Consider the following 26025-nt stretch of genomic DNA (forward strand, 5'->3'; position numbering starts at 1 on the left):
TGGGGCCGGGACCTGCCGAGGGCGTTCTCCCGAGGGCCGCCGGCGGATGCCGTAGTGACAGGGTCGCTCGGCCGGCGCCCCCGCCTCGCTCCCGGCGCCGCGTCCGCTCGCGGCCTCCGCGACCTGCAGGCCCAACATGGCGCAGGAGGTGTCGGAGTACCTGAGCCAGAACCCGCGGCCGGCCGCCTGGGTGGAGGCGCTGCGCGGCGACTGAAAGACGGACAAACACTGGCGCCACCGCCGGGAGTTCCTGCTCCGCAATGCCGGGGACCTGGCCCCCGCGGGCGGCGCGGCGCCCGCCACCCCCACGGCCGCGGAGGAAGCCGCCGACGCCGAGAGCGGCCCCCGCCGTCGGCAGCTGCAGCAGCTCATCTCCTTCTCCATGGCCTGGGCCAACCACGTCTTCCTCGGGTGCCGGTGAGTGGGGGCGCGCCCCCGAGCCGCTCTCCGGGTTTTGTCTGCAGCCTCGGGGCTGCGGGGCGGGGGAGTTGGGGAGCGCGGGAATGGCGGGGCCGCCTGCCCTCTAGGGTGGGAAGGGCGAACCTGCCGGAAGCCGACCTGCTGAGCCGTCTGGGTGCCCCCTTGGGTGGGGGGCGGGGGCTGCTGGCGGAGTGGTTGGCGGACAGCCCTCTCCTTGACCGGCCCTGAGTTGAAGGGGGACCCGAGGGACCCGCCCCCCGGACGCTGGCGCACTCGCTTCTGAGGTTCCGGGAAGTGCCTGGCGGTTGGTGCCCGGTCCCCTTTCTCCATTGCACCCAGGAAGTGCCGTTCCCGTGGCCTGTTGGGCACCCCAGACGGGGCAGCTTAGGGGGAAACACCTCCTAACAGTGGCTTTTCCTTCTTTTCCAGGTACCCCCAAAAAGTTATGGATAAAATACTTAGTATGGCCGAAGGCATCAAAGTGACAGATGCTCCAATCCATACCACCCGAGACGAACTGGTTGCCAAGGTGAAGAAAAGAGGGATATCAAGTAGCAATGGTTAGCAGATCATAGATGTGAACATACATAGGAGTCTAGAACATAAGTTTGATGTCATTAGGAATTGTTACTACTTTTTTCAACGATCTGGAATTTACGTAACGTTAAAATCAAGTGAAATGTCAAAACTGAATCATGTGTCTGTGTTTTAGGCTCTGAATTTGATAAGATTTCCTTTAACTGCTTTTAGATTTTAAAGTGTCAAATGTCTGTGTTGTTGATTTTTTTAATATTAGAAATGAATGATGCTCCTCGGTGCTGTTTAAGAAATTAATGAAGTTATTCTACATGTTTTGTTTATTTTTAAATTAAGGGACCAGGGAAGGCCGCCTTTTTTTTTTTTTTTTTTAATTTTTTGATTGATTGTAGAGAGAGGAAGGGAGGGAGAGAGAAAGAGGAAAACATCCATCGGTTGCTGATCAGATCACACGCACCCTGACTGGGATCAAACCTGCAGCCTGAGATGTGCCCTGACCGGGAATCAAACCAGCCACCTTTTGATGTACTGGATGAAGCGCCAACCAACTAAACCACACTGGCCAAGGCTATTCCACCCGTTCTAAAGAAACTACTGGTTCTGAAATATATTTGCCTTGTGCCTTTATTTTAATGAGTATCTGTCTTCTAAATTTTTAGCTGATGTGTATGAGGTGGACTAGTCACATATCTGTTTTCCTTTTTTTTTTAGAAGGGGTAGAAGAGCCAACGAAAAAACGAGTTATAGAAGGAAATAATTCTGCAGTTGAGCAAGATCATGCAAAAACTTCTGCCAAAACAGAACATGCATCAGCTCAGCAGGAAAACAACTCGGTGTGTACGGGGTCATCTGCCACATCAGAGAGTGGTGGGAACTCCGCTCGGAGCTCTGGCACCTCCGATCAGAATAGCTCGACAAGTGATGGCGATCGGTCTGCTTCCAGCCAGAGCAGCATTTCCTCTCAGGTAACAACAGCAGGGTCTGGAAAGGCTTCTGAGCCAGAAGCCCCAGATAAACAGGGTGCAGCGTCGATTGTTTCTTCCTTGTTGAAATCCAGTGTGAATAGTCATGTGACCCAGTCCTCTGATTCCAGTCAACAAAGTGGATCACCTAAAAAGAGTGCTTTGGAAGGCTCTTCCGTCTCAGCTTCTCCAAGCATCTCCGAGGTTGAGGTGCCCTTGTTGGGCTCCTCAGGAAGCGCAGAAGTAGAGTTGCCACTGTTGTCTTCTAAACCTAGTTCAGAGACAGCTTCAGGTGGGTTAACTTCCAAAACCAGTTCAGAGGCAAATGTTTCATCGTCGGTTCCGAAAAACAGTTCTTCATCAGGCACATCCTTACTGACTCCCAAGAGCAGCACGTCAGTAACTACATCAATGCTCACTTCCAAAAGCACTTCGCAGGTAGCTGCATCGCTATTAGCTTCTAAGAGCAGCCCACAGACCAGTGGGTCTCTCGTTTCCAAAAGCACTTCCTTAGCAGGTGTGTCCCAACTGGCTTCTAAGAGTAGTTCTCAGACTAGCACATCCCAGTTGCCTTCTAAAAGTACTTCCCAGTCAAGTGAGAGTTCTTTCAGATTCTCTTGTTGCAAGTTAACCAATGAAGATGTGAAACAGAAGCAACCTTTTTTCAATCGACTGTATAAAACAGTGGCGTGGAAGTTGGTAGCTGTTGGTGGCTTTAGTCCCAATGTGAATCACGGAGAGCTCTTAAATGCAGCTATTGAGGCTCTGAAAGCAACACTGGATGTGTTTTTTGTCCCGCTAAAAGAACTGGCAGATCTGCCTCAGAGTAAGAGCTCTCAAGAAAGTATTGTTTGTGAACTGAGATGCAAGTCTGTGTATTTGGGCACTGGATGTGGAAAAAGCAAAGAAAATGCAAAAGCAGTGGCATCAAGAGAAGCATTGAAGGTATTTCTCAAGAAAAAGGTGGTAGTAAAAATATGTAAAAGGAAGTACAGAGGCAGTGAAATAGAAGACCTAGTGCTCCTTGATGAAGAATCAAGGCCTGTCAACTTACCTCCAGCATTGAAACATCCTCAAGAATTACTATAATATGTGCAAAGTATTACCGCATACGGTATCTGGTATTGGAAGAGAAAAACTGACTTTTGTATAATATAAATACAGGCTTTCACAAATTTTGTATTGCTTTTTTCCAGTTTTGCAGAAAATTTACATTCTAGTTCTCTTCACACAGTAGAAGTTGTAAATAACTTATGAATGACAGTACACATTAAAAAAGCATTAACAGCATACCAGTATGCTGTTTTATTTGCTAAGGGAAATACTGTCTTCTATTTTTAATGATGCATTAGGTACGGTGTGTAGTTCTGTAGAGTCTTAAAAATTTCGTACTGCTTTTGATTTGGTGAGAATATATTGTCTACCATGCTTTTTTTTTTCCTAGTGTAATAAACCTCCCACATCAAGAAAAGGGGACCATAGTATTTGAAAGTTTGAAGCTTAAGGTTTTAAGAATGTTGCCCATAATGTTGAACGTGTCTGTTAAATAATAAAAGGAAAAATAGTTGCCTCAAACTATTTTTATGAGAAGTTGTAAGCATTTTTTAGATATAAAGCAGTATAAAGTACTTAAGGTTATTTTATTCTGAGATTGTTTAAAATTCATGCTTTTGACCACTGCAGATTCTTTAAGTGGGTTAATAATTTATGTTTTGAGGTAAAATACAATTTACACTTTTTCTTAAGACATAAATGTGGGTTTCTATATTAAACATATTTTGTGACTACTGCTATTAACAGATTGATTTGTTTAGATATTAAATGCTTTAAGCTATTTTACCTTTTCAAGAAGTTGTGTTTTTTTTCCCCCTTAAGTAAGAATTCCTGCAAATAAGCTTCCTGCTACTAGTCATTGTAAATTACAACCAAGTAGTTTTTCATAGCTGATATACAACTTTATGAATAGAGAAGGTACAGTTGCCAAATCTAGAACTGGATGGTCTTTTGTTTACAAATCTTAATACTAGGAAGAATAGAGAGCCATGCTCAGCTCTCTAATGAGCTTGTTCAATTGACATACCTTTGTTAGTAATGAAATGGAATCCTGTTTTTGTGTCTTAGGTGATTCTAATTGTATTATTCCATTGTGGTAGATCATTTTTCTTCAAACTTTGGCCCAAGATGTCTTGTTATCTTTGTGGCTTTTCTTCTGGCTTTTGAGATACTGCAAATTGAGCAGTAACAGTGATAATGTAAGAGAAAAATCAAGAAATGACCTTTCTCATGCCAGTAATATTACCAGTAGAATCGGTAAATAGAACACAAGTAGCACGATTTAAATAATAGATAAGGATACTTTATGTACTTAAAATAATCAGTTTTTATTTCACCAGATAACCTTTAAAAATGAATGACTCGAGAATGTTAAACTTGATATCAAAGTTATCTCCATATTCTATAAATGGGTTGTGAGAAGCAATAACATGAATGAGTGGAAGCACTTTTAATTACCTCTCTTTCCTTATTCTTGGAATGTGTATTTTGTGGGATGATGATGGTCAGAAAAATGAGCCAAATATTACAAAGAATAAATTTCTATAACGTATCTAGGTAGTTTGGTAAGTTCCTAAATTGGATCGTTTCAAGTAAACATAAAGGTTATTGAAAATATTTTAAATTCTAGTAACCTTTTGATATGGTAGACTTGGAGGGAGCTGTTTAGTGTAAAAACAAATACTGTTGAATTTTTAAATGTTACTTGCTATAAACTTATTAAAAGTTTCAATCCCTTGAAATTTTTAAAGAATTCCTGATTTAAGAAAAATGCATACTTAATAATTCTTCAAGATAGTATAGTGCAGAAGAAAGCAAACTTGGGAATCTGTTATTGAGAATCTAGGCTCCCTCTGCTGTAAAGTAGGACTAATAGCTGCCACAGTGCCCACGGTAATGCAGTATTCCTTAGTTTATTAACTGCTTAGACATGTGTTCTGATTTCCTCACAGCCTTATGAGTAGCTGTGCTCATTTGGCCCTTTTTCAGATGAAGAAACTGAAAAAAGTAATTTGGTCAAAGATCAATTTCAAACCCCTGTCTGATTCCAGAGCCCAAGCTTTTACTATGTTGTATGGCTTACCTTCTCTAAATTGTAAAGTTTTTGAAAATCCCCCTCAGACTGATTTTCAGCTAGTTAATTGTTAGTGACCACATCTTCAAATCTTCGGTCCCTCGAAATGAGTCACATCATTTCAAGGAGCTGTTTATTAATGCTCCTGAGTACTTGCCTGTCTTGAATATTCTCAACTAGGGAATTATCCCTTATGGGTGCAGTTGAAGTTTGTTTTTTTTAAAATCCTAAAATAATTTTCAATCAGGTTTAGTGAGTAAAATAGGTTATTAAGATGGGAAACCGAATTAAAAACAAGACAAGACAGTCTCCTAAGATTGATTTTTCTTAACATTGTTAAAATCAGGATTTTTTTTTTTTTTTTTAATGGTAAAGTTAGAAAGTTGGGCCCTAGCTGGTTTGGCTCAGTGGAGAGAGCATCAGCCTGCAGACTGAAGGGTCCCAGGTTCAATTCTGGTCAAGGGCACATGCCCGGGTTTTGGGCTTGATCCCCAGTAGGGGGTGTGCAGGAGGCAGCTGATCAATGATTCTCTCATTTATGTTTCTATCCCTTCCTCTCTGAAGTCAATAAAAATTAATTTTTAAAAAGTTAGTTGACTGAAGAATGGTGGTGTCTTGAGTCTTTAACCCAAATTCTTGGGGGCTGTTGGTGCTGCCATTGACTGGGATAACTGTCCTAAGGCTGTATCATTCCTACTTCCCATTCTCAATTCCTGCAGCACCTCTTTGGACTATGAGTAGGCGTGGGGTTAGCAACTAGGAGGCCCAGTGTAAATAGCTTCCTTCTGCAACAGATATTAGAGTGGATGTAGGAGGAAAGCCATCTGTTTACTACAAAATGAAACTAACCTATTTTTTTTAATTGTTTTACTTCTTTTTTCTTTAATATTTTATTGATTTTTTACAGAGAGGAAGGGAGAGGGATAGAGAGTTAGAAACATCGATCAGCTGCCTCCTGCACACACCCCACTGGGGATGTGCCTGCAACCAAGGTACATGCCCTTGACCGGAATCGAACCTGGGACCCTTCAGTCCACAGGCCAACCCTCTATCCACTGAAGCAAACCAGTCAGGGCGAAACTAATCTATTTTTAAGTAATATGCCCTATTAGAATTTGTAATTAGTAGGGACTCAGATCAGGTTTAAGGGACCATTAAATAAACTAACATTAAATAACACTAAAAGCTACCATTCATTTTTAATTGTGAAATACAGGAGTCCATGAGGTCCATCTATATAAATAGTACAATTATTAATTGAATGTCCATATAACATTTACATAGGTCAAAATAGAACTATCAGCACTTCAAGAACTCACCTGTGAATAGCTACCATTTATTGAATACCCACACTATGTTGATGTTTTGCATATGTTATTTAAGGCTTTCCAAAGCTGTCGGGTGGGTTGGTATTGGTCATGTGTTACAAATGAGGGAACTGATGACCATTATGAATTGTTTCCCTCAGTTCACAGAACTGGTACATATCGAAGAGAAGCCTGAACAATGACTTGGTTCTAATTTGGGGCACCGAATGTAGACATCAGTGAGACATGCTGTCCCATATTTGTTTCCTATGTTGCAGAAAGTAAGTGTAATTACACAGGAAATTCGGAAAAATTTTTATTTAAATTGGGAAGCTTCTAAAGAAGTAACTACTCACATATGTATCTGAAATAATCATTGCAAAATATTTCCTAGACAGTCTACTTATAGAATGCAAAGGGACAATTGACAGAGGCAATGATACAGTCAAAGATGTAATCAGTAGTTGAAACAGATAATCCTCATTGCTCTTCACCATTTGCTTATTAAATACTTTTCTACATTAGCTAAGGAAGACATGGTTCATGTGAAATCAAAACTAATAGAGGTCCATGGAGGCATTTATAGTTTGCACTGTGGTGGAGGACCATACTTAATGAGGGAGTTAGTTATCACACATAATAACCTGCAGTTTGGAAATCAATATGGGGTAAAGCACCTTTCTGTACTCATGTTTCAAAACTGAATAAATGCAATTAACAAGAGAAATATCTCTCTATATAAAAGCCCAGTGACCGGAAAGGCAGAACAACTGGAACGATGATGGCTATGATGCGCACTGCGGCAGCCAACCAGCCTGATCCGGGCCCCAATCACCTCCCCCCAACTGGCCCCCAATGTCCCGATCAGGGGTGGGGCTGCTGACCAACCACCCGCAGCCCCTACCCGCCTCTGGCCTGGCCCAATCGGCCCCCATCGGGACGGGCCTGCTGGACCCCACCCGTGCACAAATTCGAGCACCGGGCCTCTAGTAAGTAAAATAAGAATACTATTTTGAAATTTTTATTCCTTTCCCCTGCAATTGACATTTGTTAGCAGTCATTTCCTATTATGACTCATATAGGAAAAGAAAGAAGGATAATGTGACTACAGAAGTCCCTACCAGAGATAGTGAGGAAGTGAAAGTCCGCTCATTCCAGCCTGGGAGATTTTGAGAAGGTGAAGAAGGGAAGCGGGTATCTGAGACGGTGGGTCCTGACTTTACAACATGAACTTCACTTGTGTCAGAATTGCAGCGGTGGGAGTACTGACAATTTTCATTTAATGAGCCTGCCTGGTTTACCCCAACTATAAACAATGCATCGCTCTGTAGGAGGGTCCAAGAGAACAAGGAAGAGGCTTGAGTAAGAAATACTGAAGGCATCAGGAACTTAAATACAGAGCCATTGAGTGGCACAACACCAGGGGGCACCATTCACATGAAATATGGATATCATTTGATACAATGGATAATGTCCCTTGGAGTTTGGGAATCCCTGCAATTGCCGTATGAGTAAACTTATTAGAAAAATCTTACTTTTAAAAAGTAATTTGAGCCCAGCCAGTGCGGCTCAATGGTTGAGCATTGACCTATGAACCAGGAGGTCACAGTTCAATTCCTGGTCAGGGCACATGCCCAGATTGCAGGCTCAGTCCCCAGTGGGGGGCATGCAGGAAGTGGCTGATCAATGATTCTCATCATTGATGTTTTTATATCTCCCTCTCCCTCTCTGAAATCAATCCTATATAATAAAGAGGGAATATACAAATTGACCATCACTTTGCCACAAAGATGGTGGCGCCCACAGTGGAGGCAGGGGTTTCTGCAACACAAGACGGTGGCACCCACAGCGGAGGCCGAGTTCCCGTAATGAGCCTTAACGAGCAGTCAGAAAGGACCTGAGGCTGTGCTCCCCTCCCTGCACCCGTGGGGCTTGATAGGGGACCTCAGGCCACACACCCCCCCACCCTGGCACCAGGCCGGGGGACCTCAGGCCGCGCCCCCCCCCCCACCCAGCAGGGCTTGATGGGGGACCTGAGGCTGCATCTCCCGCCCCGGTACTGGGCTGGGGGACCTCAGGCTGCTCCCCCTGCCCCGGTGCCAGGCCGGGGGACCTCAGGCTGCGCCCCCCCCCACCCTGGTGCAGGCCAGGGGACATGAGGCCATGCCCCCTGCCTGGCGGGACTTGACAGGGGACCTCAGGCTGTACCCCCTGCCCAGCAGGGCTTGACAGGGGAATCTCAGGCCGTGTACCCCACCCGGCGGGGCTTGATGGGGGACTTCAAGGTGCACCCCCTGCCCCGGCGCCAGGCCAGGGGACCTGAGGCTGCGACCCCCACCCAGCGGGGCTTGACAAGGGTGGGACCGGCCAGGTCTGGATCTAGCCCAATGCGGGGAGGGCGGCTGGGTCTGGGTCTTGCGCGATTTTGAGGTGCACGTGGGTGGGTGGGGACTTGACTCTGGGTCCCGTGGTGCACCCCAGACTCTGACAGGAGGAATATTTTCATATTCATTTTACTAATTTTCTTTCATCTTTGACACTTCTATTATAGAGAAAGGGCAAATAGCAATATTAAAATATTTCCTCTAATCCCCTTTTAATGTGCACGAATTTCATGCACCGGGCCACTAGTAACAATATATAAAGTAATTTGAATTATAAGTAGTGGTGGTTCTGTGAAGCATGGATAGCATATAAATTCTAACAAACTTCTTGGAGGTAGCATATGCTGAAGTTATTTGTTGATGCTGGGGGCACTATAAATGCTCAATAACGAATTACTTTTTCCAACATTCTTCTATATAGGGAATTATTTCAAGACAACAGCCTAAAATAAAATTATTTCAAGTGAAGTAAGGCTGCTTGGGTTAGGTTAAGGATTTTTTTTCTCTACTCAGACCTTGGGGGAATTGCAGGAACCAGGCAGATGAAGAATTGTCAGCTCAAGAATGGAATAAAACTCAGTCTGCTTTGTGGTCTCTAATGTCCCTCAATTACACCGTTTGCTTCTATACATTTGATGTAAACCTACCCTCTCTTGCTCCGTTTCCCTTTCATCTTTTTCTGGCTCCATTAATGTTTTCTTGGTTGTCACCTTTTGCTGGTGTAAGCTAACGTCAGTGCCTAAAGATTTTAAGATTTTTACTGTCTGCAACCACAGGAGATAATACTTCAGAAGTCAGACACCCTATAAAATTCAATGTGATGTTGGTTCTGGGAGAATTTGTAAGAAAAAAAAATTGCTGACCCCTTTTGATCTGTCAGTTTAAAGCAAGAGGGGAAGAGTGGTACATAGAAAATAATACAAGGTCAGCTCAACTCTGTCCCAATAAACACATCTGTGAATTTTTTGTAGACTTTGGTGGTTTTTCAGAATTTAAAAATCTATCCCTTTTTATTGTAAGGGAATCCATGCCACCATATATTAAAGCCAAGTTTCCCAACCGAGCCTTGGCCTACACTAGACAAACTAAAGTCACATTAATGGCATATTGATTTGCTATTGCTGCTGTAACAAATTACCATGAATTTGGGGCTTAACCAACACAAACCTGTAGGTTTAGATCCAACTTGGGTGTCCCTGGGCTCAAGTCAAGGTATTGGCAGCTCTGGGTTCCCTTCTGGAGGCTGAGGAGAACCTGGTTCCTTCCATTTGCAGCCTCCGGAGGCTGCTTGCATTCCTGGGCTCATGGTCCTTCCTGTCTGCAAAGCTGGAAATGGTGGGTTGAGGCCTCAGCTTGCATCACACTCATCTTCCTGCTGCCCTCACACCTTTTTTTCTGACCCTGACTTCCCTGCCTCTCTTCCACTTCCGTTGCCTCCCTTTTCTACTTAGGACCCCTGTGACTGATTATATTGGGTTCACGCAGATAATCTCCATATTTTAAGGTTATCTGACCAGCTTTATTAATTGTCTGCAACATTAGTTCTCCTTTGCCATGTAACAGCATGTTCGCAGGTTCTAGGGATTAGGACATGGATATCTTTGGGGGTCCATTATTCTGCCTACCACATAGAGGTCTGAATTTACCACCAACACTACTTATCTTTAAAATGTTGGCTTTCTAACTTCATTAACGACAACTGTTGACTGTCTTGCTTCTGAGCAAGATACAGTATGGAAAGTGGCATAGCTCAAAACTGAGTTCTGCCGTGCGCTCGGTAATTGCTGCAAGACTGATATACTTACTTTAAACGATGTCTGATCACAAGTAGTCGCTGCCAGGGAATCCTAAAGGTCAATAAAGGAGCCTCCAGGGCCAGGTGTCCATAAATAAGAAAGACTTTCTCTTAAGAGTCAAGTGATGGAAGTAAAATCTCAGCTGCAATGGCAAACAAGTTGAGTTTTTCAAGACGACTTCTGGGGCTCAGTAGATAGGACAGAATTGCAGCTATGCCACAATGAAGCTACGGGGTGTGGGAAGAGCTATGAAATGAGTGCTCCATGGCTAACTTCGTTCACTTATTGCCTGACTGACCTCCCAAAGGTTAAATATCAACTTCTCACTGCTGAGCAAAATACATCTTAAATTTATAGCTCTCAAGTATAATTGGACAAATAGCCAAAAGCCACATCTAATTATTAAAACACTTGATTATACATTCTTCATAGCCGTAACAGTAAAATCCATCGCAGGCACTTAAAAATCACATTAAAGACCTAAAATTTCATTGCAAGTATCCTAGAGGTCAGAGGGAGTGTTCATAACAGCATGTTTCACTCCAGGTAATATGTATAATTCTACAATCAGAGATCGTTTAAAAAACTTTACAAGCCCCAGTTTTATGTAGTTCAAAGAAAGACTTTATTTGGAAAGAATATCTTTATTTCATTGTTCCACCATTTTCAAAACATTTTTAAGTGTTCAAAGGTAAACAGAAGATAATCAACTATAATAAATAATGAGTTTGGGAATAGTATGCATAATCAACAATCATTTGGAAATAGTATACATAATTGTGTTGTGAAGGTTAATTTTATCAACTTGCCTGGGCCACAGAGGTGCCCCAGATATTTGGTTAAACATTATCCTGGGCGTGTCTGTGAGGGAAGAGATTACCATTCGAATCCGTGGACTTTGAAAGCCCATTGTTGGCCTCATCCAATCCACTGAAGGCCTGAGTAGAACAAAAAGGTGGAGTAGAGAGAATTTGCTCTTTGCCTGAGAGTTCAAGCTGGGACATCAGTCTTGCTTCAGACTCGCACTTGGATTGGAATTTATACCACCTGATCTCCAGGTTCTCAGATCTTCAGACTCAGACTGGAACCATGGGCTATCCTGAGTCTCCAGCCTGCGGGCTGCAGATCCGGGGACTTCGCAGCCTCTAAAACCACATGACGGGCGATGGCGAGCACTGTAAGCAGCATGGTGACTGTTGTCCTTGTTGCTGTGGGACTGGCACCAGGAGATGGAAAGCTGGAGACCTTAATACGGAAGCCCTGGACGTGCCATTGCGAGGCCTCCTCCAGGGCTCCCATATATTTCTATTTTACTTATTATCATAGCGTAGATTTAAAATGTATTCATTAAAAATAGTCTTTTCTTAGATTTTAGGCAACATAAAAACAAAACAAAAAAACACATGAGTGCACGCGCTCACAGTCATGTTATATACACATATGTGTACATGTTACCACAGTGTGGTTATGTGATGCAGCACCACCACCCTTACACATAAAAAAGCACCTGAGGCTGCCCTGAATGCTGGAGCGTTCCTGTCTTCGGATAGAAAGCCAACGAAGAGGAACCCTGCTTTTATATATCCAAATCCATTTCAACCCACACCTGAATGTTTTCCATTACCCAAAACAATGAGGGGAATGAATAAAAAATAAACTTTGAAAAAAAACTGGAGTCTAAGATTAAGACCCTGATTGATAAAAGGCCTGGTAGCTCACATCCTTCAAGTCTCAATTCAGAAGGCACCTCCCCAGAGAAGCCACCTTTGACCACATCAATAAACTAGTCCCTACCCTGGCCGGTCGCTCAGTGGTTAGAGTATCAGCCTGTGGAGGGAAGGTTCATGGGTTTGATTCCTGGTCAGGGGCACGTACATTGGTTGCAGGTTCCCCAGCCCCAGTGGGGCACGAGCAGGAGGTGGCCAATGTGTCTCTCTCACATCAATGTTTCCTCTCTCTTTCCCCCTCCTCCCTCCCTTGCGCTCTCTAGAAATCAATGGAAAGAATATCCTCATGAGGATTAAAAATACATAAAGTAGTTCCCACCCAACTGCACTATCTTTGAATGGGTTCTCAACGGGAATTCCAGGGAACCCTGGGTTCTGCAAGATATTAGGGGTTCCACAAGAGCCTGTGACTGAAAACAAATCATTCTTCGAAAAACTTTGCACTGTGCAATGCTAGCACTCACAATGATCAGTTGTCTTTCAGGGCAGTGTTCACCTGAGCCCTTCTCGGTGAGTTTTTGACACTATATAAGGGACTCCATCTGATCTTTGGTCAGCACTATTCAGGGGGCGGTGGAGAGGGCAAGATGGTATCAGCCTCTCCATCCTGAATGACAGCTCGCCCAATCTCCCCACGTCACGGACTCACAGCAGTAAGCAAGCTCCTCCATTTAGAACGTTGGAGAGAAATTTCTTTCCTAAAGAAGGACATTTTAAAAAATATATATTTTATTGATTTTTTACAGAGAGGAAGGGAGAGGGATAGAGAGTTAGAAACATCAATGAGAGAAACATTGATCAGCTGCCTCCTGCACACCCCCTACTGGATGTGCCCGAAACCAAGGTACATGCCCTTGGCCGGAATCGAACCCGGGACCCTTCAGTCCGCAGGCTGACGCTCTATCCACTGAGCCAAACAAGTCAGGGCACAGACATTTTTGAACGCATTGTGACTCAGCTGCCCATCCCTGCTGCTTTGGTGACCTAAGGCAGTGGTCGGCAAACTGCGGCTCGCAAGCCACATGCGGCTCTTTGGCCCCTTGAGTGTGGCTCTCCCACAAAATACCACATGCGGGCGCGCACGTACAGTGCAATTGGAACTTCGTGGCCCATGCGCAGAAGTCGGTATTTTGTGAAAGAGCCACACTCGAGGGGCCAAAGAGCCGCATGTGGCTCGCGAGCTGCAGTTTGCCAACCACTGAAAAATGTGGATTGTGAAGAGAAGTAAATTGTTAGCTTTTTTTGGCTTGTGTTTCTCATTTTATTTTTTAAATGATGCTTCTGTTTATATTTGTGTTTCATTTTTTAAAATGGCTGATGGCCCAATATGGCTATTTTTTTTAGGAAAATATATGGGATTGAAGAGGAACATTCTGTAATTAAGACCAATTACAACTTTCGGAGTCATTGCTCTAAAAAGACAAAGAATACAGTTACCTATCATGAGTTTTAGGCTGGCTGGTAATCCAAGCTGCCTATTCCACTGTGTGTTGTCAAAAACTTAAAAACGTAGCTGTGCCTCCAAAAAATTTGAAAAGACCCTAACTACAAATCACAGCTGTGTGATAATAAAGGTGCTAATTCTTTTACATGCTACTGGAAACTCAAAGGGAGTCAAGTTTGTTTTTTAAAGTTACATTCAGCCGAAACCGGTTTGGCTCAGTAGATAGAGCGTCAGCCTGTGGACTGGAAGGTCCCGGGTTCAATTCCGGTCAAGGGCATGTACCTGGGTTGCGGGCACATCCCCAGTAGGAGATGTGCAGGAGGCGGCTGATCAATGTTTCTCTCTCATCGATGTTTCTGACTCTCTATCTCTCTCTCCCTTCCTCTCTGTAAAAAATCAATAAAATATATTTTAAAAAAATAAATAAAGTTACATTCAGTAGAAAGGCTCAAGGAACTATTTAGTAGCCACACTTACTACTCAAGAGGAAAAGTCATACAGTTGGTGAAAATATCATAAGACCACCATGTAAAATGCTAGGAAAAGATTCAATATGAGAAACTGAAAAGATTCCACTTTCAATAGAATGATCAGTTGACATAACAATGACATGTTTCATGATGCTGAAAAGTAGTGTGTCATGAACTGAAAATCAATAGCTTCTCTATTCAGGTTGATGAGTCAACAGATTTTACCAATAAATAAGCACAGTGTAGCGCTGGTAAGATTTGTAAATGGTGATAAATCTTTACTCGCCTGCGGTAAAGATCCCCCTGGAACAAGCAAAGAGCATGATACCTTTAGTATTTTCCCTTCTGGGACCAAAAGTTCTGTCTTGAAGGAACTGTGTTCACAGTCTGTGCTGAGGTGTCCTGGCCATGGACGGCTCCATAAGAAGTCTCACCTCCCCTGGAAAGAAAGCCTGACAAGGTCACAACACACTTTCTTCAGAGAGGCCTAAAGGAAAAACCTCATGGGGATGAAACGCAAAGTTCTGAGCGGTTTACAAACTGGCACACTGCACTTAAACGAAGGCCACTTCACTTGAGGATGCTCTGAAACCTGTGGAAACCTGGAAAAGGGCACAGGGAAATCTGGGGGCTTAGCAAAGGAAGAGCTCTGAACCTGGTGTTGGAACTGACAGGTGACTTGCACACTTTTGAGAAAACAGTAAGCCGGATTTTTTGGAAGATAAAGAAGATCAGCAGAAACTATTTAGCAAACACTTCATCACATGATCTAGTTGAACAGGTATCTGAGGCCTGGGAGAAATGTTTTGACTCCAAAGTAACAAGATTCTTGGGTTTTGGAAAAATCACGTTGATAAAATCTTGAAATGTTTCTACTGCTGTTCGGCCCTGAGTGAGGAGAGAGATCCTCTCGAGTCACTGAACGCTACCTGGAAGAACTGCAAACAGGTGCAGCAGGGTTTTCCATGCCAGCACCAGCCACTGAAGGACCAGATGAGGGGCCTTTTCTCTGAATCTTCGGCTCAGCTTGAGAACTTGACGTTGAGAGAAGAGAAGGAACTTCGTCAGCTGCAGTCTGATAGGACACTCTATGTAAGATTCCTGCTCTCTCCCCAGGCAAGTTCTGGATTTCTGCAAAAGAAGAGAATTCTGCTACTCATAGGCAGGCAATGGAAATTTTGCTGCAATGTTCAACTTCTTACTTATACGAGCAGGGTTTTAGTAGCTTAACAACAACACGGGTAGCAACAGCCTCATTTCAATTGAAGATGAAATCTGTGGGTGCACATTTCAAATTTATTCCAGGATCAGGTATTTGTGCCATCCAAAATAAGCACAGGTTTTCTTTCTCTTCAAGTATTTTTAAAGTTATTATTTTTTAATTGACCTATTGGGGGTGATACTGATTAATAAAATTATGTTTCAGGGGTACAATTCTATAATACATTTGTAAGGTCTCTTTTAAAGAGTAAATTTTACTTTTTTAGTTTCAAAAATGATATTTTAATGCACAAATAGGTATATAAAAGATTAAGAAACCAATACATGTTCAACAATAATTATTTTATTCTACCATTTCTGCATTTATTGAGAATTTTTATTTTTTATTTATACTTAAGCCTGTAAGCATTTTCCCAACACTTTACATGTCTATAGAAGATTGTATCCCTATAGAGACGATAAATGTTTTCAGGACATGGACCAAAGATTTGATTTAGTTTAAATCCGCACACAGCAGATGCTTACATGTGTTGAGCCTTCTTTTTTCAGTGAATTCTATCAAGATTTGGATGGACAAATTGGGTTTTAAATTTATTCAGTGCTTTGTATATGGCTGTTTTCTTTGGTGATGCCAGGAATAATCACAAGACTTGACAGCAGGTTATACACATGATAAGATTTATTACAGCAAAGGACAGAGAGCAAAAGCAACAGGAAAAATATGCATTGAAGTCCAGAGAGGTTCAGCACAGGCTTCCCATGCCCTTTGTCTGAAGCTACACAGGAATTCTCTCCAGCAGCAAACTACAAGCCCATTTGAGTCTTAGGGTCCAAGACTTCTTGGTGCCTGTTAATGTAAGGATATTCTGCTCTGCAACCAGCCACGGCAACTGAAACTCGGGATCCCAACAATGAAACATGTTTGTGCAAAGCAACCTGACAATCCAATGTGCATGATCCGTTGCCCCAGGTGTCTATAACAAAATCATCACCAACACAAAGAACACTCCAAAAGCCAAATTCCCAGGGTTGGCCACGGCTCAGTCATGGTTCCCGGGAGACATGCAAGGAACAAGCAACCAGACCGGCTGCATTAACTTCTTCCTCACAAGGGTCTGTACATCCTTGCTGTCACCGTTTACCAATTCCTGGCTCGCTAAGAAAAATAGCTCAAAGGTAATTAGTCCTGTCATGTGGAAGATATTTTTAAGACCACTGTAGGGAGCGGCTCTAGGGTTAAGCCTCGGACTGACCTGTGGCAGTGCCACAAACAAGTCCCAGCCTGGAGGGCAGAGCTCTCCTAGCATAATGAAGCCTGACCTTGTAGCCTTCCCTAATTCCTTCCTAAGTAGCTCATGGGCTGTGGGAGGTGCAGCAAGTGTTGCCAAAACAAGAACATTTGTATACATGTTAATCTACCCTTGTTTTAATGACTATAAAATAAAGCATCGGCTTGCAGGCTGGGTCTTTCATGTCCTCATCCAGGCATGGGAGATCTACCAAGCCCCAGCTGTATTCTCTTGTCTGTCTTTTCTTCAATCTTTCATTGCCTCCCCCCTCAGGTTCACCTTTGGCCGTGTTGGTGTGGCACAGATCACTACATCTCTAAATTATTTCCTCTAGGGTAACCTTCCCACCAAACACATCCCTAGTTGCCGATTTCTATGCCTGGCTGTTCAAATGTTCTTTACAAACATGTAGGAAGCAGTACTTTATGTTGTTTAAAGTAAGAGGCCTAGGATTGATAGAGCCCAAAGATGCCAAAACTATAGGGTTACAATCCTTATTATGATTTAAATTTCCCCCAAACCTGGATGCTCAATTTCACATAGCCTTGCCATGATCTACTTGCGGCTCAAGCCAAAACCCTAGATGACTTCTCTTCTCCCCCATCCCCCAAATGCAGTTACTAAATCCAGTTGTTACCTCCCCGAAACTTCCTGAATCTTTCTCCTTGTTTCCATATGACCTCATTTCTGTTAACTGCTCTTTTCTTGCTTCTCCTTCCTTCTCCCCACAGGCCATTATTCACTACAGCAGAGTGGTCACCCCCATTCTTTCCTACAAAGCGACACCACACACTGAAGAATAATTTTCTGAAAAACATCTTACAGGAGGTACTGTAAGCACTCAGGCCACTGTGTCCAAGTGCCTTCCTGTATGATATTTATCTACTAATATCTATTTTATTGGAAAAATAATTAAGTTTCTATCCCAAATGGAAAAATATGCTCGGTGGGAGAGAACTAATCTCTTGGAGTTCTTTGAGCCACACAACAGGAATATTAATAGCTGCTTCCTGCACCGCATCCTCTTTGCTGCAAGCCATCTGGGCTCTCCTCCCAACCGTTTTCCTTTCTCAGCTACTATCTACGTGCAGGGTCCCCTTCATTAGACACTTCTGCTCAATTCCAGTCCTAGAGAGAAGACCACAGCTCAATAGGAGCCTCCCGGGAAACACTCCTTGGGTGGACATATTTCATAGGGCCTTCTGAGGTCACAGGCAGAAGTTATAGATGGCATTCACATAACATCAGCCTTATGAACTTTCAACACCTGAGTCACAAAAACAATAAAAATGATTCCACCTTAACTTAAAATACTCAACTGAGAGAGATGACATAAAAATTAAGAAAGCTCTAAACACATTGAAAACTATACTGAATGAGAGAAAGGCTACTTCGAAGCTTCTAAAGGGCTAAAAACCTTCACAAAAAATGTGTTTCTGTGTCCAAACTGCCTAGATTAGTTCCTAAAGTGGGAGTCTCAAAAGCTTCACACTTATCAATTGTGGTATTTCTTGATTTTAATTTTGTATAATAATATGTGTGCAATTAGTACGCCGGCATGCAAAGTACACAATTCTCATAAAGGTGAACTAAACCTACATATTTAGTGCATCTACTTCTGTGCTCCTTTCCTAGAAGGTAATACACATATGCATTTTGTTACTCCAGAAGGTACAGAAAGTATTTTTTGCTTCTTTTACATTTAAAGTAATATATATAGCAATAAAATCAAATAGGCGAAATGGCATTTATAAAACTAAGTCTCCCACCACCTCCAGATTCTCAGGCCCTAAATCAGAGGCAATTACTTACTATCAGTAGATATCGCTGGGCTCTTCTGCCGGAGATACTCTGCCTGAATACTAAAAGTTAGGGATATTTTAAAGATAACATCCTGTAAAAAAGTCACTAGGCCAGTGATGGCGAACCTATGACACACGTGTCAGAGGTGACACGCGAACTCATTTTTTTGGTTGATTTTTCTTTGTTAAATGGCATTTAAATAGATAAAATAAATATCAAAAATATAAATCTTTGTTTTACTATAGTTGCAAATATAAAAAAAATTTCTATATGTGACACGGCACCAGAGTTAAGTTAGGGTTTTTCAAAATGCTGACACGCCGAGCTCAAAAGGTTCACCATCACTGCGCTAGGCTCTTGAAATTATTATTATTTGGGAATTATGTTAGAATCAACATCCAGTTTTCAAAGATAAGATCAGATAGGCTATCAGTCCAACCCTACAGAATTATAACTGTATTTTTTATTATAATAAAATTACATAAGTAGTTTCCATAGATAGAATTTATATATTGTGGTCCCTAAATTTTAATTCTAATATTGTACCACCATCATTAATGGCTCAAATAATCACTTCTTTCTCTGATTCTTCTCTTTTTCCCACAACAGAAAGCTTTTTAGCCTCTATTACTCTCCATATATACCCCCCCCCCCGCCTCGTATCTTTGATATCTTTAAAAACAATCTAATTCTAGTACATACTTTAACCAGATGGCATTTCTATAAAGTCTTCTTCCTGGAGATGTGACAAAGGACATTATGCTAAAGGATCTGGAATGAACACCAGTTAGAAGGACAAGCAAAGGTAACTACACCTGGGCTGCAGTTCGCTAGTGAAGACACAGCCTCCGTGTTCTCAAGCAGAACAAAGCAACTGAAGGCAGTCTAGGAAATGAAAGAAAATCAGACCAGTTGTTTGTGTTAAACGAATATTTTCATTTTCAGAACTTGAGTGTCTTATTTTATAGAACTGGCACATTTAAAATCACTTGTCGCAAAATAAGGTTTAAACACAATTTTCCAGAAACACATGCATAAGGTGAGATATACATGGTTCCTAGATAAAATCATCTTTTTGTGAGATTATTAGTAAATAATAAAAAAAAAGAACAGTAATTTTAAGAAAGTGGGAAGTCTATGCTAACACGGCTTTCAATACCTTCCCTCCCCACCGATCTTCTGTGTCCATTTGATGACATTAATAGGAAAATCTCCAAAATTAAGAGTAGCATCTGATGGGCATTGAGTTAAACTTTAATCTCAAGCATTCAAAGATGGTAAGAGGTCAAAGCTTCCGTTTACAGTGGCTTGGAAACTTCAAGATGCTAGGCCCCTTGTTAGGCAAACTGCGGCTCACGAGCCACATGCGGCTCTTTGGCCCCTTGAGTGTGGCTCTTCCACAAAATACCACGTGCGGGCACGCATGTACAGTGCGATTGAAACTTCGTGGCCCATGCGCAGAAGTCGGTTTTCGGCCTGGGCGAGTCTATTTTGAAGAAGTACTGTTGATATTTGGCTCTGTTGACTAATGAGTTTGCCGACCACTGTGCTAGGCTATTGTTGGATTTGTAGGTAATCAAAGGCTTGGCTTTGATTATCTATAAAAACATTTTAAGATAGCTCACAATGACAGAATGCTGGCATGTCTTGCATCACACTTATGGATCTAGTCATTACATTATTTGTATAGGTTGAACAGTTTATTTCTATTTAATTTTGGACAAGTTTTTAAGTTTCACTATCAAAATTAGACAAGAGTTTGAACTTTGAACATATCTTTCTTCCCTAAATTTTAAACCCTTTCCCCTGTTTAGGAAACATAATTGCATAATTTAAACTCCTTCAATATCGTGACCTAGTTCCCCATCTTGATGTTATAAACAGTTCAAGTAACTATGGTAACCATCTAGGAAAATGTTTGAATGTTTTTCTGGTCAGCAATATGCAAAGTATACCATATGTTTATTTTTTTCTCTCTGGGATAAGTAGATAATATGTGTTTTTCTTCTTGGTTATGGGATATTATACTGAGTGTTCTCTTGACTACAGTCCCAGTCTGAATTCAGTTCCTTCATTAAAATGTTTTAGGATCATCTTTTGCTGTTAGCAGTCATTCTACATGCTGAACAGTACTATAACCCATTGTAGGATGGATTGTAGGAACCAATTTTAACTCTGTGCTGTCTACCTCATAAATTGAATGTACAGGCTGACATTGCTCAGATTTGTAATATTCTATTTCGAGAACCTGGTGTTTTTTAACTATGTCCTTTAGTCCTAGCTAGTGTTTCCTTAAAGCAAAATACTAAAATGAAATTGCATCTTGGGGGTGTACTTACTGAGAAGAGTTATCTGCAGTTTGTAGTCAGTTTTTAAAAGCTTCATTTTAGCTCTATTTTCTGTTTTTTTCCCCCCATAATTAGTGTGTACTACTAATTATGCAATAACACAATTAAACACGCTTTAAAACTGAGCTCACTGGAAATGCAGTTTTTTTTTTAGTTGCCTGCTGTACTAATGAATTGACTTAAAAGTTTTAGGTTTTTTTCAGTACAATTTAAAATGTTTCACTGGACTTGTATGACACATTATTTTATACTATAATGTGTGAATTAATAAACGCCTAGATTTTTAAGGATTTATTTAGTTGCATTAGGTACAATTACATTTCTACAGTGGGCTAACAATTGGCGACCTTTTAATATGAAGATTTTGTTTAAAGTTATTTTCTTGAATTTCCCTATATATAATTTTTAAATTTATAATACTTTGTTTAAACTATTACGGATGCCCCATTTTTTCCCCCACTGACCTCCTCCTCCTCCCCACTCCTGTCCCCTCACCAGGCCTTCACCCCACTATGGTCTGTGTCTATGGGTTATGCATATAAGTTCTTTGATCTCTTTCCTCCTGAATATCCCTATATTTTTAACAGTGCTTTTCAACCATCTAAATATCTTCTTTAGAGAAACACTGCAATCTGCTTCCCTAAATTAAATAGGGAATTAACTGCCTCTTACTAGTTTAGAAAGGACCTCACTAATCAAATGCAAAGTGTGGATCCTACTGAACAAACCAAGTGTAAAAAGGTATCAAGACAACAGGGAAATTCAAACTGTCTGTGTTAAATGATAGTACTATTTTTTTATGGGTCAATGATATTGCAGATGTTTTTAAAAGTTATCCCTTAAAAATTCATCTGGAATAAAAAAAGACCCCGAATAGCTGCAGCGATCCTGAGAAAGAACAAAGTAGGTGGGATCTCAATGCCAGATATCAAGCTGTATTACAAAGCCACTGTTCTCAAAACTGCCTGGTACTGGCACAAGAACAGACATATAGATCAGTGGAATAGAATAGAGAGTCCAGAAATTAGCCCGAACCAATATGCTCAATTAATTTTTGACAAAGGAGGCATGAACATACAATGGAGCCAAGATAGCCTCTTCAATAAATGGTGTTGGGAAAATTGGACAGATATATGCAAGAAAATGAAACTAGACCACCAACTTACAACATACACAAGAATAAACTCAAAATGGATAAAGGACTTAAATGTACGACAGGAAACCATAAAAATTCTAGAAGAATACAAAGGCAACAAAATCTCAGACATATGCCAAAACAATTTCTTCACTGATACAGCTCCTAGGGCAGTTGAAACTAAAGAGAAACTGAACAAATGGGACTACATCAAAATAAAAAGCTTCTGCACAGCAAAAGAAACCATCAACAAAACAACAAGAAAACCCACCTTGTGGGAAAACATATTTGCCAACGTCATATCTGATAAGGGCTTAATCTCCAAAATTTATAGGGAACTCATACAACTTAACAAAAAGAAGATAAACAATCCAATCAAAAAATGGGCAAAGGATCTAAATAGACACCTTTCAAAAGAGGACATTCAGAAAGCCAAGAGACATATGAAAACATGCTCAAAGTCACTAATCATCCGAGAGATGCAAATCAAAACAACAATGAGGTACCATCTCACACCTGTCAGAATGGCCATCATCAACAAATCAACAAACGACAAGTGCTGGAGAGGATGTGGAGAAAAAGGAACACTTGTGCACTGCTGGTGGGAATGCAGACTGGTGCAGCCACTATGGAAGGCAGTATGGAGGTTCCTCAAAAAATTGGAAATGGAACTCCCATTTGACCCTGTGATCCCACTTCTAGGAATATATCCCAAGAAACCAGAAACACCAATCAGAAAGGATATATGCACCCAGATGTTCATAGCAGCACAATTCACCATAGCTAAGATCTGGAAACAGCCTAAGTGCCCATCAGTAGATGAATGGATTAGAAAACTGTGGTACATCTACACGATGGAATACTATGCTGCTGTTAAAAAGAAGGAACTCTTACCATTTGCAACAGCATGGATGGAACTGGAGAGCATTATGCTAAGTGAAACAAGCCAGTCAATGAAGGAAAAATACCACATGATCTCACTCTTTCATGGATAATTAAGACCATTACAAACTTTTGAACAATAATAAATACAGTGGCAGAGCTGCCTCAAAGTGATTGTCGGACTGCATTGGGAAGGCCAGGGAGGGTTGGGGGACAGGAGGGAGGGGAGTAAGAGATCAACCGAAGGACTTGTATGCATCCATATAACCATAACTAATGGACATAAGACACTGGGGGGTAAGGGAGGGCAGGGGCTTGTCAAGGGCGGGGGGGAAAAAAGGACACTTATGTAATACCCTTTGTAATACTTTTAGCGGAAAAAAAAAAAAAAACAAGTTCACACACTATAAAAAAAAAAAAAATAAAAGTTATCCCTTATCATTTCAGAATTAAAGTGTTTATAGATAAAATGGTAATAATCTAGCAAGGGTAAGGATGTCCTAGATGAAATAATATTGGCCATATATCAATAAATGTTCAAGCTAGGTGAATAGTATATTAGGATTTATTGTACTATTACCTCTACTTTTGTGTGTTTGAAATTTCCATAATAAAAAGCTTTTAAAATTAAAAAGTTGAAAAAAATAAAAGATTTCAAACTTAATTGGCCTGACTCACTGCAGCTGCTGAATTTTCTCAGGAGGCGTCTTGAGGAATTCTTCAGAACTCTTTGCTACTCATTTTCCATCAGAGTTTGAAGTTGTTGCTTTGCCCTCTCAGTATAAACAAGGGCTGCAGGACATAGGTTTAGAAGCATAAATATTTCCCACCAGGTACTTCTCAAAGTAGCTGATTTAGAAATTAAAGGTAATCTCAGACACTTCTACTAATTTGGGGATTTCAGTTACTATTTTTTTTTTTAGGGTTACTTTATGATAGAACATATACTGGAGAGCAAATCAGATACCTTTTTTTGCTTTATTCACAGGATTAAATATCACCAATTACTTCTTGCAGAGAAATGGGAACTTTTATTTATTTACTTTACTTGAGAGCTAAGGAGAGGGGAAGAGGAGAAACATTGATTTGTCATTCCACTCATTTCTGCATTCATTGATTGATTTGTTATTCCACTTACGTATGCATTCATTGGTTGTTTCTCATATGTGCCCTGGCCAGACTGAAACCCTGGCCTATGCAGACAACGCTCTAACCCACTGAGCAACCTGGCCAGGGCGAGAATTGGGAACTTTTGCATTTAACAGAATAAGGGAACCCAATCTGAAAAAGCCTAAAATTTCCAGTTAACTAATTACTGAGGAGAAAAGGACATGGCAAATAATCAAAGTCAAAAGTTGAGTTTGGGGAGCATGGTGATTTCTTTCCCCATGTGGGTACATCTCTCCACAGAATGCTTTCACAAGTTCGGTAGGAATAAGCCACGCCTTTGGTAAACATTTATAAATTGATATAGCAAGAAAAGCACATCTGAAATAATTCACATACACACGCATATCACCATCTTAGAGTGTTCTGCATGGGTTTAGACCAACACAAGCTGAAAAAAATCATTATTTGCCTTTTTTACTTCCTTTCTGCCTGTTCAACTGAATTATGAAAGGTGAAAATAACGCTAGGAAAGGCCTCCCCCACACTCATCCTTCCTTCCTCGCACCTTGCTCTAGGTTCCTGAGGGAGTACCCTCCGTATTCTGCACCACTGCCTTGCCTCACTTCTGGTTTCTAGCCGCCTGTCTTCTCTGCCTGCAGATCACTTCCCAGGCTGAAGAAAACCCACCGGTGCCTTCAGAGTCTACCTGAGTCGACAGAAAACAAGGCATCTTGCATTATTTGGGGCCTTCAATGAAGACCCGATTCAAATCTGTGAGTAAACAGAAACAGCAGGGTTCAGATAAAAAGCAATACATTTCTATTCTTAACTGCGACTGTTTTTTTGTTTGTTTGTTTGACAAGACCCATCTGCTTAATCTGAACGATGTAAAGAACGACAATAAAACCCCTCCACGGCTCTCAGAAATACAGGGCACTGGACTGCCTGGGCTGCCTAATAGTCAAGTGGTCAGAGCCTCCAGGATCCCAGGATAACGCAAGACAATCTCTGTGGAGAGCGGCGACAGCGTCTGGACAGGTTCAAGCCTGGACTGAGGAGAGGGCACAGTCCTGTCATGGCCAGTGCAGGTCCCAGCCTGGAGGGCAGGGCCCTCCCAGCACAGTTATAGCCAACAGCTATGGTTGTGAGCTTGAACCTATGGTCCCAACACGTGGTCCCACGTGGCTGAGTGATTTGGGCTTGATAGAGTTCAGGTGCATATAACTGAGTAGAATCGAAACTCACCAGAATCTTGTAAACATCTTGACCACGCCCTTACTTTCCTTCCTGGAATCTGGCTATGAAATAAAGACACGGCTTGTAGTCCCTGATGCTGTCGTTAGCTCTCCATCAGAGAGGACAGCGTCCCACCCAGACTTCTTCTCTTATCTGTCTTTTCTCCATCCTTCCCCGCTCCCTCTCAGGGTCAGCGAACCTGGCTGAGCTGGGTGGCACATCTCCACGTCCTTGTGCAATCTATCTATCTACCTTGATAAATGATAGATGATAGATAGATAGGTATTGTTTCCAACACTTCGAGTTTCCTGGAGTGCTTTTCGGGGAGTTGACATTTAATTAAAACTTCCTCTAGATCAGTGGTTCTCAACCTTGGCTGCACATTGGAATCACCTGGGAATCTTTTTGAAATCCTGATTTCTGGGCCTCATCCTCCGGAAATTCTGTTTCTTTGTTACTAATGTTGTGGCCCCACCCCATGACAAAGACACAGAATTTCCGGAGGATGAGGCCCAGAAATCAGGATTTTAAAAAGATTCCCGGGTGATTCTAATGTGCAGCCAAGATTGAGAACCACTGCTCTAGAGGAAGGTCTAAATGTCTCCTTGCACGTCCATGGTTACTCACTATTAACAGCTGTTTCAAAGCGCTCTCTCCCAAAGGGACCAAAAAAGGGGGGGAAAAATGGGGGGGGAAACCCCAGTTTGTCGCCCCGTGAGGGGTTTTTTTTTTTCCCCCCCGGAGCCTATTCGTGGGGGGGGTGGGGAGATACAACCCCCATTTAGAGAGGGGGAGTGCTCCCCTCGCACCCTGCCCGTTGTATATCG

General features: G+C 41.9%; 1 protein-coding gene and 1 long non-coding RNA gene across 3 annotated transcripts; one reads left to right on the forward strand and one right to left on the reverse strand.

The window, feature by feature from the left end:
• The first annotated feature begins 51 nt into the window (after positions 1 to 51).
• CDKN2AIP (CDKN2A interacting protein) lies at positions 52 to 3767 on the forward strand. Its single transcript, XM_006099362.3, has 3 exons — positions 52 to 417; positions 850 to 980; positions 1669 to 3767. Exons 1-3 carry the CDS (start codon positions 383 to 385, stop codon positions 3006 to 3008), a joined length of 1506 nt encoding a protein of 501 aa, XP_006099424.2. The 5' UTR covers positions 52 to 382; the 3' UTR covers positions 3009 to 3767.
• A 10659-nt stretch (positions 3768 to 14426) lies between these two features.
• Positions 14427 to 25554, reverse strand: LOC111828054. Of its 2 annotated transcripts, XR_002831813.1 has the most exons (4): positions 24528 to 25554; positions 23531 to 23644; positions 19301 to 19372; positions 14427 to 15305 (listed from the first exon to the last, which is right to left on the reverse strand). It is a non-coding gene; the product is annotated as an uncharacterized LOC111828054 (long non-coding RNA). The 2 variants fall into 2 exon arrangements; XR_002831814.1 differs by lacking the exons at positions 23531 to 23644; positions 24528 to 25554 and having other exon boundaries at positions 19303 to 19505.
• Between the last annotated feature and the right edge of the window lie 471 nt (positions 25555 to 26025).

The sequence above is a fragment of the Myotis lucifugus genome, unplaced genomic scaffold (genome assembly GCF_000147115.1).
Source record: "Myotis lucifugus unplaced genomic scaffold, Myoluc2.0 scaffold_273, whole genome shotgun sequence".
NCBI classification, from domain to species: Eukaryota; Metazoa; Chordata; class Mammalia; order Chiroptera; family Vespertilionidae; genus Myotis; species Myotis lucifugus.